A 17304-nucleotide genomic window follows, 5' to 3' on the forward strand; every position below is an offset into this window, starting at 1 on the left:
CTTAAGTTCTCCCTGGGGAAGAGACTTTTGAAAGCCAAGATTGGACAATATATATATTCTGATTTCAGGCACTCACATATTAGATAATATTTTTAGAAAAGTGGTTATACTTCAACCGTTTTACTAAGCTGAAGAAGAACGCACAAGATGGTTCATGAAATGCCTTCATCATTCTTCCAACCACTAGTTATGTTGCTGTCTTCATAAAGGTTCATTTACAGAATTAATTCCTCCTTTTTTTTTTTTTTTTAATACAGGTTTGTAAAGCTTCAGTGGAAATGTCACCACTCAAGTAAATAAAAACCTACCTTTTTCTTCTCTTTAACATCATACAAAGCCAAGCTTGCAAAAATGGGCTCAATTTCTATTTCAAATCTTGAAAGAAAGAAACACATCAAATCAGTTGGCTTGCATTTTGTAAGAAAGACCAACCTACCCTCCCCAAATCCTTCTTGGGTAAGGTGACAACTGACCACTTTTAAGCCAAGATGTCAGAAGCAGCTGAGCCAACGTAAGGGCTTGCTCCTGCTAAAAAGGGAGGTCTCGCTCCCCAGTTTTTCGCCCACTCCTCTCATGTCCTGCTTCCACTGCATCGCCTCTGCTCCCTTCCACCATGTCGGTGCTCCCTGGACCTTTCAGAAGCCACTTCAACTCCCTGACCCAACAGACAGGTTGGGATTGGGGTCACAGGACATAAAGCGTATTTATATAAATGCTTTTGTCTTCTTCCAGTGTCCTTTGAAAACTAAGCAAAGCAACCTAATAGTTTCCTTAAAGGGAGAGGAATTGTTAATTGTGTATGAAATGCCATTCTCCTGCCTGCACAGCCTCCCCACGAAACCAATACCCAGCCCACAGTGGGATCCCCCCATCCACCCAGTCCTTGCACAGAGCTCTTGGCTGTTCCACCTGGAACTCCTGCCAGCAGTGAGAACAACATGCAGGACTGCATCATAAACCAGGTACTTTTCTCTAGTTTTGCAACAAAGGTGAGATGAACCTGAAAATTACCCTGCTTAGGTCATCTTAGCCTTCTCCCTGGGGAAGAAACTATGTGCTTCTATCACTAAGACAGCATGATCATGGACGCTCGCTATTACAACTGTAAGTACACTTTCAGAAATTACTGTGGTACACAAACAAGCATGTACTTGGGCAGATTTGCTACAAATTTACAGTCAGCAAGAGATGCTTAAAGAGCAGAAATCATTAATTTCCAGCATCTAACTTATTTATGCTAAAGACACCATCCTTTGGAGAGGCAGCTCCACCACTGCTATATATTATGTTGTTCCAGTTCATAAAAGGCTGCAAAATCAGTTCATCTCTACGGCTATATTAGGTCCTGGAGCACTCTATGAGCAGGAGATATGTCCCACACATATATCTCAGTTACGAGCCGCGATGTAGTCTAACTGGAGCTCTCTAATAAGAAGGGCTGACCTAACTGAGGACACAGAAGATGAATACAGCAGTGTGGAAAATCAGTTTTGTACTTTATTTCTCCAAGGGAATAACAGTAAAATTTTACCTTGTGTTATTAGAGAAGAGTTATAGGCAATGAACCAGCTGCAGGTAACCCTATATTCAGGAGCTCCACTTCATTAAACTTGTTTAACAGGTTTCTATTCCTCCAGTTAATGCTTGCTAAGTATATAAAGTCTTCACTCTTAAAGGGACACGGTCAAGGTTGTTGAGCCTAAACTTCGGCAAATCTTTGGTTGTCTTATGTTTTAAGCCTTAAGCATTTTTCATGTGTTTGGGTTTTTTTTGCCCCCCTCTTAAACATCCTTGTTATAGAGCTGAACGTCAATGACTGGCCAACTTCAGAGCCCTGAAGGAGCGCAGTGAAGCATGCGTGCTAGTAACAGAACAGGCATAGCTACTGGCTGAAAAGCAATGCAGAAAAAAGCCAAGGAAGGCAAACACTTTCTGGATCACACTACTAAAGAAAGTCTTGAAGATAAAACTGTCTGATGCACAGTACTGGGTAACTTATCCTTTATAGAATTAACCCTTAAGCCTACAACCAACCAACCTTACATCCCTTCAAGGGTAACAAACAAGGCAGCAGGGTTATTCCAGATGCACATGGATACAACAGCAGATTTAAATTCCCAGCTTCTGTAAAGCAGCTGTCTGTTGGAGTGATACTTACTTAAGGGACAAACACTTCACCAGGAGTCTTTGGCCAAAGTGTTCTTTGGGTACTTCAGGGACACTAAGTCGTTCTATGGGCTCCTCCTGAAATTTGTCACAGGAACAGCAATTTAGAGGCAGGACACTTGTACAAACCACTAACACCATTATGAAGCAAACATATGTATGACTTTTTTCCTAAGACACTAGCAGCAATTTAATCCAAGTCTTAACAGCATGTTGCATTCATCAGCAGCTATAAATATGCTAAATTAAATCCCTTTAATGTTTCTACATTATACGGGATTGCATAACCATAAAGGAAAACCAGTCTTCAGAAAGTACTATCTATAGCAAGACAATACGCCAAAAAACAGGCGACCTGCGGAACAGCCACGGTTCTCATGGATATGAAACACAGGTGATCTTATTAACGCCTTTCAATCTATGGCAGACTAACAATTTTCACACCCCTATACCCTTCACTTTTTCAGTCTCACCCACATGTATGTAAAAATACCTCATCTGGTGCTGGATGTAGTGCAAAAAGCTCCTTATGCCTACTGGACTTCCTCTGGTCTTCATTGTGGTGGTCAATCTCTTCATTTGGGGTTCGGTCCAGCAGGTTTGGGAGAAGGGCATCTGGAAGGGAGTTCTTCAGGTCAAAAATACTGCATGCCCAGCTGCCCCGGGGAGTATCATCAATCGACATCGAACGTCGTTTAAGGTCATCCTGAGATTCAACAAATTAAAAGCAACTTATAACAGGAAAGGTATCGCACTTGTAAAACGTGACTATACATTAGGTTTTATATAGCAGGGTTTTAAAGGTACATTACTTGTTCATCCTGGTAGCTGTTGCCATCTGGAGCTTCGTCGGACTCAAAGATCTGTTTGGGGAGCCCCTTTTGCCTCTCCTTCTGTTTGTCTAAGGTGTTGGGATTAAATCCAGTTCCCAGCTTGTGATATCTGAAAACAAAGTATTTCAAATGCAATCTCAGCATCCTTTTTGACCCCAAACCCAGAAGCAGAACTACAGAACAAACACTGTATTACCAGTGTGGGTCCTCTCAAAGCATAAACTGCTCTCTGCAAACAGTATTTCCAGTCACTCTCCACTGTAGCTGGGTAATAATCCAACAACCAGTATTCCAGTACTACAATGTGACTCTGTTCAACGACAAAGCAACCCTGGGTGATGTCAAAAGAAGTATTGTCAATGGCCAATTAAGGTCATCATAAAATGTGTGATTGTGATGCCAAGCTTAAAACAGGCCAAGAACACAGAGATGGAAGGCCAGTCGTTCTGCTGGAGCAAGAACTGACTTGGAGCTGACAATATTAATACCTTTAGAACCAAAACTCCAACTTCAAGTAGGACTGCATGAAGCGCAGAAGTCCTGAGCACCTCTGGAAAACACAGGACCTTCCGACCCCAACTTAGATGAGCATCTTCCTAGACCATCTTTCTAAGCAGAATCAGGTCCTTCAGAGCTTTCCCGGGTGTAAGAGTGCTTGCTAGTAAACAGTCTGTCTGCTGTTGCTGACAAGATCAGATCTCCCTGACTAACAAGTTATTGTGTACCAAATGGCACTAGGTCTATATTTACACACACATATGGCCAGGGCCACGTTCTCCTTACAATACACACTAAGTCAGCTCCCAAAGTAGTGCCGGGGTCACATCTAGAATTAATTGCTACTCAAGTTACCACAGGAGGATGCACAGACATCTGAAAACCATGGACGTGCTACCAGTGAGTAACAAAAGGGAGAAGAAAAAGGAGGAAAGCATTTTCCTCGCTAGCTTGTAATTCCTGAGAGCTGAGCAATACGATCTGTATAATCCTCACCTGGATGTCTGCATCTCAGTCACACAGTTCCACCAACAAGCGTAAATTCAATCTAAATCAGACCTGATTTCAGAGGTGCCTGTGACCATTGCTGCCATCAGTCTAGCATACAAAAAGTACGCCATGAATCTGAATTAAGAATATGCAATTGTTTTTTTCAGGCCAGTGAAAAAAACTTATTTACCTTTTCCAATACCACTAAAATAATCACTGAATGGATGGATTTGCCTATCCCCAAAACCATTTTGGTTACAAAGAACTGTAGACAAAGATTAACTTAAAGACTATTTCTCCTGGGGTGGGGGAGAGAGAAGGATGGCACATCAAAAGTCATGTTCTTCTAAAGCTAGAAGAGCTGGATTTTGTGCCCCCAGAGCTAGCCAAAGCACTTGTAACCATCCAATAGCCTGGATTAAGAGAAACCTGTTACCTTCTTTACTTGAAAAACAATTAAGTCCTTCCCAGCCAGGCTTTCAGTTTTTTCTTCTGCTCCAGCAATAATCCTTCTGCTTCTACCCAGTCCACCACCATGATTTTATCCAAGTAAAAACTGCTACGAACATTTACAGAAGTGCCTCTCCTTCTCTGAAGGGCCAAGAAAACCTCTGACTGTATTTCAATAATCACTCAGCACACCCTCAACTCACTCAGGCAACTCTGATGTCTTTAGCTTCATGCCTTCCCCAACACAGAACATAACCTGCAGCTGATCCGCACAGGACAGAAAGCTCTACTGCCTCCAGCTAAACCTCCTCAGTGCAGGAATCACAGCCAGGCACTCCAGATAGCAGCGAAAGTCGCTGAGAAACCAAGAGGTGTGCTGGCTGGGTGGGTCACCTTGTCCAAGCCTACTGCACCTTCTAGACTGTCCACAAAGGCGAGGAGTTAATAAAGTATGTCTCTCTCTCTCTCAGTTTCTTTCTGCATTGTTTTTTCTTTGGTATGAGATTACAAACCACGTTTTTATGAGGTCATCTCAGCACTGCAAACCATATCTTCAGCATCCCCTGAAGTGGTTCTCAGGACAACATTAAACCAGTGAATTGTAGCAACTGCCACAAGGGCAGAGCTGTAGCTGTAGTCAAGTCATTTGTGACACACATCACATGGATCACTTACTCCTTGACAGCAGCTCTTGAAGTCATCAGACTTTCAATCATCCCAGAGAGCGTATGTCCCAAGTAAAGCTACTCAGAAACCGTCCTGCTAATTTGCATAAATTAATCAATGCATGCACATTCTCTAAACTGCTAACTCACTAGGTAAATGTTGTGATAGTCCAAATATTAACAGTTATTTGTTTAAATCATGTACTTTCCCAAGTCTCTTTGGGAACAAATGAATGCTGCAGACGGCACCTTATCTATTAGGTGGTCGTGCCTGCACATAAATCTTACATCGTTACAAAATTAATGCAACTTCTCTCCAAAAAGAGCTAAAAACATACGGAACAAAGAAAGAAACAAATGCTGAAAGCAATTTTACTTGTTCACATTCCCTAATTTCTCTACCATTCTAAAGGAGCCACTGTTGACTAAAATGGCCTAGATTTTCAAAAATGCCCCAAGGGTTTTTGACTTCTGAGATCTAACTTGCAAAACACAAAGCATCATTTCAGCTGAACACAAAGCATCAGTTCAGCTGAGCTGGGCAACTAAGAGCCAGGGCACATTGAATCAGTAGCCAGGACAATAATTTCTGAGCCTCCTCATAAAAGCTAGCCAAACTGCAAAAATTCAAATCTGAAATGAAGCTGACAGATACCACAGGGGAACTCACTTTCTGTTCACAATCGCCCAGTCTTCCGTGTAACTTCTGACACAGTCCCTCACATGAGGGTCCATCTCACTGTTAAAAGAATAAAAAAGAATAAAATCAAAATCACAGACGTGATAATGACTTTTTAAACATACACACTTTCACTTAGGTTTGCATTGACTCTTTCAGGCGCATACAGACAAAAATCCCAGGCTCCAGCCTTGCAGATACTCAAATGCAGAACAATTCATTCCCTTGAGCGAGGTGTCACCCTGTCACCTCCTACCTCTCCTCAGGCACAGCCGACACAAGCGTTCGGCATTCTCGAGGGGTGTACACAACCTCAATGTCATCGGGAGGAAACTCAAGCAAGTCTCTCAGGGGTCCGGACTCCACCGCAATGGGGTGTGTAATAAGGTAGTCCTCCAACTCAACCGGGTCCACTGCTTCCGTAAGCGGCACCTGGGAAAAGACAAGCAACGGAAGGGTCTTAAAACAAGGTGAAAGCAAAAAGAAGAATCACATGAACATATTCTACTTTGTTTTTTAAACCAGCTCTTCTGCCCTGTTGAGGAAACTTGAGCTAACATCAGACGATAATTAACCCTAGTGGCATTAACCTGAGCTAACACACATCACAAAGCTGCTTTTCATGTCTTATCTTTTATCTGGTATTTCTCTGGGTATTTCTGTGATGCATACCATCATAATCTAAAAAAAAAAAAAAATTAAAAAAAGTATTTTCCTCAATTTTTAAGAAATTCATCACTTCGCATCCAAGGAAAATTTTGCACTTTATTTCACATGTGCATGACTGAATTTGTTTTTACCATGCTCTCATCACAAAGGGAACCTCCACCCTGGTCCAAGACACGAGAACCCCTTCACCCTTAGGCACGGCCCCCAGACAGGAATCCAGAGCAGGGGCTGACTTACCAGGAACGCACAAAGCCACAGAACTCTAAAGACTGACATTTTGAATTAAATCCCTTCTCTGGGGAACACAAAACACAGTCTTTGTCTACCACACTGTACAAGTTTAACCACCTCTTCTCTGTGATATTAGGGCCTTTGGTGCCAGGATGACTCTGACCATGAAGGAAGGGACACTGCTTTAATTAAAATGGATGCTTAAAAAGCATCTTTATTCGGCACAAAGCGTGCCCCCGAGCACAAGGAATGACTGAACAAACACACGTGCAGAAAAAGAGTGGATTTCACTGGCAGTACTGATCTCACCATACTGAAAAGAAGTGAGCTTCTTTTTAGATACATGAAGAAAAAATAGCATAAACTGGATCCATCCTCACATTGCATAACTGTGTATTTTTCATATGTATATTACATAAATACATATTTATATTCTGATACGAGATCATTATGCTATGAGGCTGCACACTAAGACATCAAGAAAATGGAACACTAAAAAGAAGTTTTGAGGAACCTGTCTCTACAGCAACTGACAGATTTCCTAGAATTTCCTGGCACATCCCAGTGAGGCCGAGTAATTTAATTAGAGTCACAAAAATATATCAAAATTCAGCAATTTTTCTCAACTACTTCCTCTTCTCTGTCGTCCAGATATTTTCTGTGGGACAGGGAACTATCCTGTAGCTTGTCTTCTCTTGGAGAGCACTTTAAAAAGAACACTTAGTACTCAAATTTTAAATGTCTTCCTCAAAAAAAAAAGCGGTACCAGTCCCAAATGCCAGTTTTTAAACTTCTATTGCCAAAAAGTTCTGAAATGAATCAACTTTTTTATTCAAGTAAAAAGACTTGGCCGACACAGAGGGTATTGAAAGAATCTCTCCTACCACAGCCAACTTCCACAAATACTGCAATTTTCTTAAAATACAGAAGGCAAACCCTTCAGCAGAAAAATGGCGTGACTCCAGTGATGTCAGGTGAGTTGGACCAGATGACTTTATGCCAGATAAGAATCTGGTCCACCAAAAAAATACGATGTCTAGAAACTCAATACTTAGTTACGCAATTTAGGTAAAACAGACAAATTAATTTCTGCATAAAGAAATGCACCATCATCATAATCTATTTAACTCTGACCGCGTAATCTTCTTCCCCCTTCTAATCGTGAACTCTTGACATTAACTTAAAGTACGTGATGTGGAGAACTTTTGAAAATACAAACCAGACACTTCTAAGTGTTTTCCTCGCTGCAGAGCTCACAATGAGCAGAACTTGTCATTGCTCCTTCCCACACGACAGCTAACACGTCATCACCTCACACCGTCTGTTTCTTGCATACAGACAGACCAGCTCCATTTGGCACCAGATAACCGACAAAGCACACAGCAGTGACGCGTGACAGTTTATTATGAATTATTATGAATTGCTAAAAGTGCATGTTTTTGCAGAAGAGCTGTTGCATACTACTGCTACTTTGGGTGCGTATAACCCTTTCCACTGATAAACCTCAAGCCCAAGGAACAGTGAGAACCCAGAAACGGAGACTCCGTGCAAGTGAAGATAAAAATAACAAAATCACTGGGCAAGAGCCCCAGAACATTGGGTAGCAGAGGTGCTGGGAAAAGACCCTCCCCTGGCAGCCCAGAGCCCCATCCACGCAGCGATGCAGCTCTGTGCTGGACACTGAAAGCACCCACACTAGAAGGGCAGAGGGTTAAGGTAGCCTCAGAGGGTGACTTAAAGCTGCTTAACTGACCCCGGTTTTAAGCCCTAACATTTTAAGACTTACTTTTACTCCTGCTGACCTCCCTTCCACATTGGCAGCTCCAAAGCTGAGGCACCTTCCAGTGCATTTTGCTCAGCAAAACTGAGCTGACCATGCAAGTTTGGGTTTCAAACTGCACAAACTCCCTTACCTGTGCTGACAGAGGAACTTTTCCCTCATTCCCTCCGACCTTTCTAATCCACTCATCCTGATAAATGTTAGAAAATTACAACAGTTAAGGAGAAAACCTCTGTATGAACACAGAGTTGAGGAGGACACACGGGGCAGAGACTGCCACTGCCCCAAACACACCACGCTTCCCCATTCCTGGCATTCTACATCTCAAATGTCACTTGTCCAACAAGAGCACTGTAATGTGCTGGACAAAAGATGAATGGACTGGCTACGCTAGTAAAACTCTAATCCCAAAAGGCTGGCAGTGCTTTTGGGGCTACCCAAAGCCAGGCCCCACGTCTGCGCTCCCGGGGTTTCCAAGCGCTTTGTACATCTCGGGATTAGGCCCAAAGCTGTACTTCACAATTTTCCAGTTTGTCTCCTCAGATAACTATTGTACCATGAAGATGTAAACAAACATAAAAGTCAAACCCAGAAGCCTGTATTAGACTCACCATCTGTGCAGCCAGAAATACTGTCTAGCACCTGAGTAAACAGGCCAAACATAAATTCATGGTTATGAAGAGGAACTACTTCGTGTCAGACTATTGGCAGATAAAAGGCAAGCACATTATTTTAAGCTGTAGATATTTGTGGGGGAAGAAGTGATGAAAGAGGAGGAGGAAATAAGGACGAACAAACGCACCAAAAGGAAAATGAACCCCAATGGTGTCCTAGTGCCTGATTTGAACCATGACACCTCCTCTCATGGCTCCCACTGCTGATGGCTTAACCTTAACCTCCATCCTGCTTCACACTCCTGCATCCCTCTGAAGTTCTGGATGAGACCAAGGACAGACACAGTCTACAGGGGACTACTCCTGTGTTATCTGGCCAAAGCACCAGTCACCTGAAACGGTCATACAAACCAGACTGAATGTGCTCACTGAAGGAGCTGGACGAGTTCTGATAAAGACCAGGTTACCCACCCTCATCATCCCAGCCTCACCACCGACTGGGGAGCAGAACCTGCTCTATCATCTCACCTCGCGGTCTCCAGGCCCAGCTTACTTCCTCACGGCACCAGGAAAAATAATGAGGCACTCAGTGGCCGACTCCCCACGCCTATTATGATTGTGACACTTCCTTAGTTTCCAAAAGTTTTGCCCTTATCCTTTTACACCACTCTGACGTACAGCTGGTCTCCAGATTGTCACAGGAATAGCAAGTCCTGCTTTCACCTGCCTGTTCAAAGGTTTTGAAATCTGCTCCAGGAGAAACAGCTGAGGAGCTATAAAGGTGTCCTCTCCCACAGCCCTGCTTGCTGGCAGGCTGCAGACAGAGCTGCATCTTGCTAGCGACACGCAACATTCACCTCGCTTCCAGGAAAGGCCTTGTTGATTCTTCCCAACAGCTCCTAGGATGCAACAGTGGGCGCCTCCTCCACAAAACGCAGTCGTTTTTCCTTTTTCAGGCTTCCAAAGGCACAGGGACAATTTCAGTCAAGTATTTTCAGAAGTGCAGGCCACCTACCAACTGGGTAATAAACCTAACAGGGGAATACTGGAGCGTTACTGTAAGAACTCATTCCTCCAAGAAGAGTTTATTAAGGGCCTCCAGAAACCAAAGCGGTACACGAGCTCCGACCATCTTCCCAACCAGGACTATGCAACAGGCTAAAGTAATGGCAAATACATGCTCAAAACAGGCAAAGGAAAGCCTGCTGCCAGAACCATGATGGCTGCTCTTTTAAAAAATACTCTTTGATTTTGTGCAAGCTCTAATTACATATGAAATTTTGGACAACCTTTCAGACAATTCCTTAACACGGTTTTCACCCGGTCTTTATCCCAGGATCAGACACTGCCACCTCACTCAGGACAAGCGCTATTCTGGTGCTATTAAAATGAAGAGGACAGCACAGGGAGAAAGGGGCCGCTGGGTGTGAGTAAGAGGGGCATAACCTGCTCCCTGCCCACGTAAACACCAAATACAACGCACTGATAAACTGAAAGTACAGAAGAAATCAAATGGGACTCTCTCTTTTTTAGATTTACCCAGTCCAGTTACCCCAAATCAGTTCAACCAAGACACTAGCCTGACTGATTTGGCTTATATAAACTATTTAATGCACACGTTCCATAGGTACATCTGTGCTGTCGCAGTTATGGCTCTCAGCAGTTGCATTACAAAACCCTATTTCAAAGGTTTACAACTCTCCTGCAACAGGGACAGTCAAGCTTTCTTCTTTAAGGCTCTGTTATTCTTCCTGTTATATCCCCTTAAAAGCTTGAAAATAAAATTCCGTTTCCTATCGACTTTGTCCTTCTCTAGACAGCAAACATTGTATTTTGCTGTAGTTTTAGTGCACTGCTAGCCGAAATACGTCTCCGTCCTATTTATGTCCTTCTTTTGAGCACCTACCTGTATCATCATCATCAGTTACAGAAGTAGCATCCGCACAAATCTGGCGACAGGGGCAGGAGCCTCTGCTAACGGATGTGGGATAACTCCACGGAGGGTAACACAAACCCCCGTTTACTTTAGCCAAGCACCTCACCCAAGAACTACAGGAGCAAAGGGCGACCACGGAGGGAAAGCTACACCCAGGACACCACGCTGCAAAGCTCTTGGCTTATTCCACCCCACCAAGGAAGCAAAAAATAAAATGCAAAGGGTAGATTTGTGTTAGACCAGCTCTGTTGCGGCATTCCTGAGAACAGACGACCACAACCAGCTCCCTCCTGCGTGGAGCAGGCCCCTCTGACAAGTAGGGCTTTACACCAGTCCCTAAAAGTGAAGATCTGCTCTCCTGGGTACCCTACCAAGGTCAGTAAGGGATCACGGTAGCAACCAGGGCAGAAAAAGGACGATTATTATCTCCACCTGACAGATACTGACTGAAGCATGAAGTCCTGTGTGGATCACGGCTGTGTGCCCTGATGTCCACAGGCATTCTGATATTTGCCTGAAGGACTGTAACCTGTCCTTTCCCTACATAAACAGTTGGTCAGAGGGGATATTTCTAGATCCTGTTCCAGAAGTTTGTCACCTAATTCACACGTGCTGTACGGAGCATCGCGAGTACTCCTGTGGGACACGCTCTAAGCAACATGCTCAGATCTCAGCTATGATTTTGCAGACTCTTCCAGATAGCATATGTCAGCACAGCCATGAAAACCACCGGGTCCTGCATTTCCTTCTCCCTCCCAAGACGCTTGTTCTGACAGGGAGCCACAAGGGCATTTTAAACGGTTATGATGTGACAGCTTGGCAGAACGCACCCGGCAGAGCAAGGATTTGAACCCAAGTTGCTCATGGCCCTATCCAAGAGCAATTTTCCTTTTATCTAAAATGAGATGCATAATTCCCAAGGGCAGAGACCCAGTCTCTGTGAGGATCACAGTACAATTTGGGGCCCTGTAAAAATGACAAAGGCAAAGGCTGGAAGGTTATAACTCCTGCCTTCTGCGTGGGAGTAAAATTCCCTGCGAGGATACGATAAGGGACCTTGAAAAATTAACTTTGCAGAGCTCCTCATCACAGGGAGGATCCTGACTACTATTTTCACTCGGTGGTGAGGCACTTCTTCAAAATCAGGGTGGTATTTCTTGTCAATTTTGAAAGTAGGACAAAGTTCCATCTTAACTTCAATACCTCCTTAAGTATTAAACAATTTATAGTGTGCTAAAACTGTAACAGATTGCACCAAAGCTGCAAATTCTAAATTAATACCAACTTCCCACTCACTGCCTCCCTGGGCAAAATCTTGGAAGGACAGAAGCAGCAGATTAACATTTCAAAGCTGAGCCCCAGCCTCCTCTTGCTATCGCTAGGTCTCCAGGGCAAACAGTCACTTCCCTCGCTGAGCATTCAGGAATGCAGATGGCCTGTTCTCGCTGTGGCAAAACCCCCTCACCCTTCAAGGGATACTGGTATCCCAGGGAACTGCAGCAGGGGTCAGCTCTGATGTACTCTAGGAAGGACTCAGCATAAATCTGATAACACAGGAAACGTAACACACTAAAAAAAATAATGCAGGCAAGTTAAAGAAGGTAACGGTGTAAAGAAATGCATTTGCTAAACAGACATCAGGTTTATTTTTAAGTGTAAAACCCATACCCCTAATTTCATAAGCCTGATGACTGGTGAGCACAGAAAACTCCTGCGTTTAATTTTTTGGCTGCATTTATAATACATGGAAATATTCAAATGAACCAAGGAGATTCCTAGGCAATCTCTGCTTTTCATCAACCACAGACAGCTACCAACCCTCAGCCAGGATGACACCTCCCCAGCCACAAACATACACGTGTGCTGCCTCTGGAACGCAGCCCCCTACCTCCTGCTTTGCTCTGGCTCTTATTGCTTCTTGTGCCTGGTGTTTTGAAAGGCGTAATTACTGTAGAGAATAACTGATAAAAGTCCTTCATTTCAAATTGTAAACGTGTCTCAAAATCTCTGTAAGCATTCTCTGTTAAGATAAAAATTGGTTTAGAAATAGACTGAAGCCTCCATTTTTAAGATCTGAGACTATTTAATATTAAGTTCTGGAATGTTTTTACAGACAAGCCCAATGTGTGTCAAATTCATGTTATATCACAATCCTTGAAACGGAAAAAGCCTCTACTGGAAGGAAATACTTGTAAGTATACCTGCCTAAAGAGAGATCCTACATATAACAAGTCACAGCCAGTCACAAAACCAGTGAGATGTTTTATGTACAAATATTGCTAGGTTATTTGCTATTATAACTGGTTGCTAATGTAAGAAGCCATTTGGGTATAGAAATATTAATATTAATCATAGATTAATTAGTTATCTGGGAATACTAAAGCAATTTCTTACCAAACCCAGAAAGACATGAGTTATGCCTCCAAGGATGGGTAAGAAGAAAGACAGTATCTTCTTTGATGACTAAGAATCCTGTAATTTCACAAGGGGAGTACTTCCAGAACACAAAGACTTTGATAGAGAAAACACAAGTGGTGAGACTGACCTGAAAGAGCTATCCTCTGATAAACTGCGCCAAAACTGACAGCACAGAGACCGAGACAACGAAAACATCAAAGCTCCATTATTAAAGAAATGAAAAAGCCAAACAGTTTGACCAGAGACTGCAGAAAAGTCTCAGACTTCCCACTTTTGGCAGAAACACTAATCAGATCAGCGGAGACGGATTCCTTGGACCATTAGGGTTCACACAGGCAAACCATGCTGGCTCCAAGCTGGACCGTGGTAACCACGAGTGTGTATGCTCTTGCGAGTGGAAAATACTTGGCACAGCCACATCTCAACTATCAGCGGGCAATTTAGGCAGGGTATGGATTAACCAGGAGACACACGAAGACGCAAGAGCTGGCGTCAGATGGAGCCGCCTATGCTATTAGCTCAGGAGCAGCACAAGAGTACGGCTGAAGCGGCTTACGTACGTGCCCAGGTTAAGAAATTATTGCCTCTGCCACATTCACGGAGAGCAAAGCTTCACCCAACAAACCACGCGAGTCCGAGCCACCTTTGGGCACAGACAATCCCAATGTCTCCGCTCTGTGTGCCTGAGCATCCCTGCCTGGAGACGCCAGCAACGAGCTCCAGCACCCAGCCAACCCCTGCGGCGGCACAGCCATCAGGGAGCAAGGCTCAGCCCGTCGACTGACGCTTCGGAGACCACAGCGGACCTCCAGCCTGGAGTCTCCTTGCCTGCTGTGCCAAGCTGGCTCTGCAGAGCCACCCCAGTGCCCCTGCACAGTGACAGCGTTGTCCAGGCCGGTGCAAAGCCTGGGTGCATCCACTCAGCCCTGCTAGCTCTGATAATAGAGACGTGGGTCTCATTCAAATCAGCTTAGCGCTAAAAACGCTAACAAAGCACTCAAGCTGCCTTATGGCTGCCAGAGACCGCGAGCGCATACGTACGAAGATGCAGCAACGCATCTACACCTCACGCGGTCACACGTCCCCTCCACAGGCTTACTCCTTCGTGCGCTCTCGCAGCCACAGCCAAAGCACGCTCCGCCTGCTCTCCTGAGCCTCCACGGGCAAGCGCCAGCGAGACAACAGAGAAGGAGAAAGCAGCTGTAATGTAGTGGCCTTCCAGTCCACTGCTGCTTGCTGGGACCGTGGCAGCATCAGCGTGAGAGACTCTGCAAGCAGACCAACAGGGACCTGAACTGAAAATTTTTACATTGCCTTTTGAATCCAGTATTAAGAAATTTTTGCAGTGTAGGGCATTAGCAGCACTTCCACTAAACATCAGTTTGATTATGCATTTTATTCCTGAAAAAGATGTGTCACAACTAACTTTAAAAAGCAAAGAGTAGGATTTAATAGCATTTTTAGATTCTGAGTATTTATTAACAGGTCTGTCATGAATGCTTCATTTAAGTAACTGAGTTTTCTTGGTACAATAGCATTTTGTTAAGATTAGTTATCTCTGCTAAGTATAACTGTTTAAGTTATTGCAGATAAATGAGACTCGGCAGCCATTCAAAGGATAGCAGAGTCACCAACTTAACACACAAAACGCTCCTGACCTCTGCAACAGGACTCACTACTGGTTTTAGAAACTGTACGTAGCAGTTTTAAATTACTAAAGAAAGCGCCCGCACCAGAGCAGAGCCAACTGTGAGTAATCCCTAATGGGAGGAGGCAGGGAAGAGGATGTGGATGCCTCTCCCATCCTCCTCTGCCTGATGATAGACCACTCAGCAAGGCAGGGCACAACCTCCAGGAAATACACATAATGGGAGTCACTATTAAGCCTTAGTCAGCTTTAAGCATGAGCATTAAGACTTGGCTCATTTTCCTTCTCATTTCAGTGATTTTGGAGATAAAATTACTTGGCTCTGAGCACTTCAAAACGCCCTTTTCTATGCCACACAGGATACTGTCATGTTTCCCCTTGCAGTGTTTTCCATTCATTTGCACAAATTATCTTTTCTTCTTCTTTTAAATGATGCTAAAATAAACAATGAAAATAAACAAAGGAACCTATATTCTCTTATTGAATAATTAGAGACTATCTTTGAACACACAACCGAAGTCTGACATACAGTAAACCCAAGACAAAGATTCAATTGGCCCAGATAATGCCCATAAAGCCAGCAAAGCTTTACAAAGATATGTAAATGTCAGCACCTTTATTTTGCATGGAGAAAATGGAGCGCTGAGAGCAGACGTGGTCAGATCACATCATGTCCAAGAATCCAGACCCCTTTATTCCCATACTAATTAGCAGCTCTCATAACTGCTAAGGTTATACTGTTAGTATGAGGAATGTTCCTCTTTATACTAACATTCAACTATGCCATAACATACACCAACAGACAGGAAATATTGCCCCTGATCCTTTGGAAATAGCGGTGATTTTTCTGTAAAACAACCGAGTATACATTCATTCTGCTAGCAAGTTCTGTGAAATGCTGCTCTTCTAATTAAAATACACCTCTAAAGACTTTAAAAAAAATAAATTAAGTTTTGGACAAGAACCAAAAACATTTCAGTGACTATTTTTGGCACTTAAAAGTGAAGCATTCAGAAATCCCAGATTTTGTAAGTCTTCACCTAGTTTGAAAAATATAAATATCATTTAGCAACAAAAGTTGCTGGATGTAGAACAAGACACAGAAAAAACTGGCCTACAACTGAAGAGAGCAGAAACGACCAGTGTGACAGAGGGCGAGCAGAGTTAACAAGCACCAGAGCACAAGGAGTTGCTCAACAGAAAAAATAAACATGGGCAGAAAAGAAAGTGGTTAGTCAGGAGGGATTATAATAGCCCATAGTAAACAGTCCAGTTCGTCAAATAAACAAAGAAAATAGCCCATCCTGCAAGATGCTGGGGAATTCTGTGGAAGGAAGTGTGCACTCTCTGCTCTCAGCGCACTCAATCTGTGAGTTTGGTGGGAGCTGGAGAAGCCCCCGCTCCCACGAGGGAACGCTGAACTTGTCGACGCACCGAAGATGAGCACAGCTTACAATCCAGAACACAAACAGCAGGGTGCAAATGCACACTCCATTTACCAGTGGCTTTACAGAGACTTGCAAAAGTAACTTCAAAAAATAAAATCTCCTTCTTCTAAGACCTTACCAGCTCCTATTTCTCAGTAACAAACCACCAGTGCCTTCTGTTCTGGATTTCAAAAATAAAAGCTCAGTGCTGCAAGGACTGCACCCTACAAGGAGTCCCAGTTCAGCACATTAGGTTACAAGGAAAAGCCTCTGAAGGCTTTGGACCTGTATTGTGGTTTGAGGAACGTGCAATTAAAATCAGCTGTTCCTAAATTGGCAGAAGGGTGGAGGCTGACAATAATAAACGCAAGCTCCTGTGCAGTCACTTGAAAGCAGCGTCTTCTCCCCAGCTCTAGCAGATACTAAATTAGAAACAGTTTTGGCAGGATTTTGTCTGCTGCGTGTGAAGCAAAAGGAAGGAGACTTGCTAAAATTCAGCTGACAGGTTGTTGCATTTATCCTAGGGTCAACCAAGTCTGTTGAGTGTGAAAAGTCCCTGCCTTGGCTTCAGTCAACAAGAAACAAAAGGCAGAACCAAGCAGAGGGCTGAGGGCCCTTCATTCACAAAAGCACACATTTCTCCATTAAAATGTCTACGCTGGACTGTGGGCGACTCTCAGAAGAACTACCATGAGCAGCTACAGTTGGCAAGTGCAAGAATGTGACCTTATCTGGATGACAACTACCTACAGAAGTGCTTGATGTGGTGAGCAAGATGCACTGGGTAGGAGAGATCACATC

The 17304-nt window shown here is 43.7% G+C and overlaps 1 protein-coding gene across 4 annotated transcripts in view; it reads right to left on the minus strand.

Annotated features, from left to right (window-relative positions):
• Positions 1 to 17304, minus strand: part of DOCK7 (dedicator of cytokinesis 7) — a 100127-nt gene that overhangs the window by 70453 nt on the left and 12370 nt on the right. For all 4 annotated transcript variants that reach the window (XM_086753098.1, XM_086753097.1, XM_086753100.1 and 1 more), the window contains exons 3-8: positions 6037 to 6212; positions 5772 to 5840; positions 2979 to 3108; positions 2660 to 2872; positions 2159 to 2244; positions 309 to 375 (exon numbers count right to left, since the gene is read on the minus strand). In XM_086753098.1, coding sequence (XP_086609224.1) covers positions 309 to 375; positions 2159 to 2244; positions 2660 to 2872; positions 2979 to 3108; positions 5772 to 5840; positions 6037 to 6212 — 741 coding nt within the window. The remainder of the gene's footprint in view (positions 1 to 308; positions 376 to 2158; positions 2245 to 2659; positions 2873 to 2978; positions 3109 to 5771; positions 5841 to 6036; positions 6213 to 17304) is intronic.

Source organism: Chlamydotis macqueenii, chromosome 8 (assembly GCF_036417535.1).
Source record: "Chlamydotis macqueenii isolate bChlMac1 chromosome 8, bChlMac1.mat, whole genome shotgun sequence".
NCBI lineage: Eukaryota > Metazoa > Chordata > Aves > Otidiformes > Otididae > Chlamydotis > Chlamydotis macqueenii.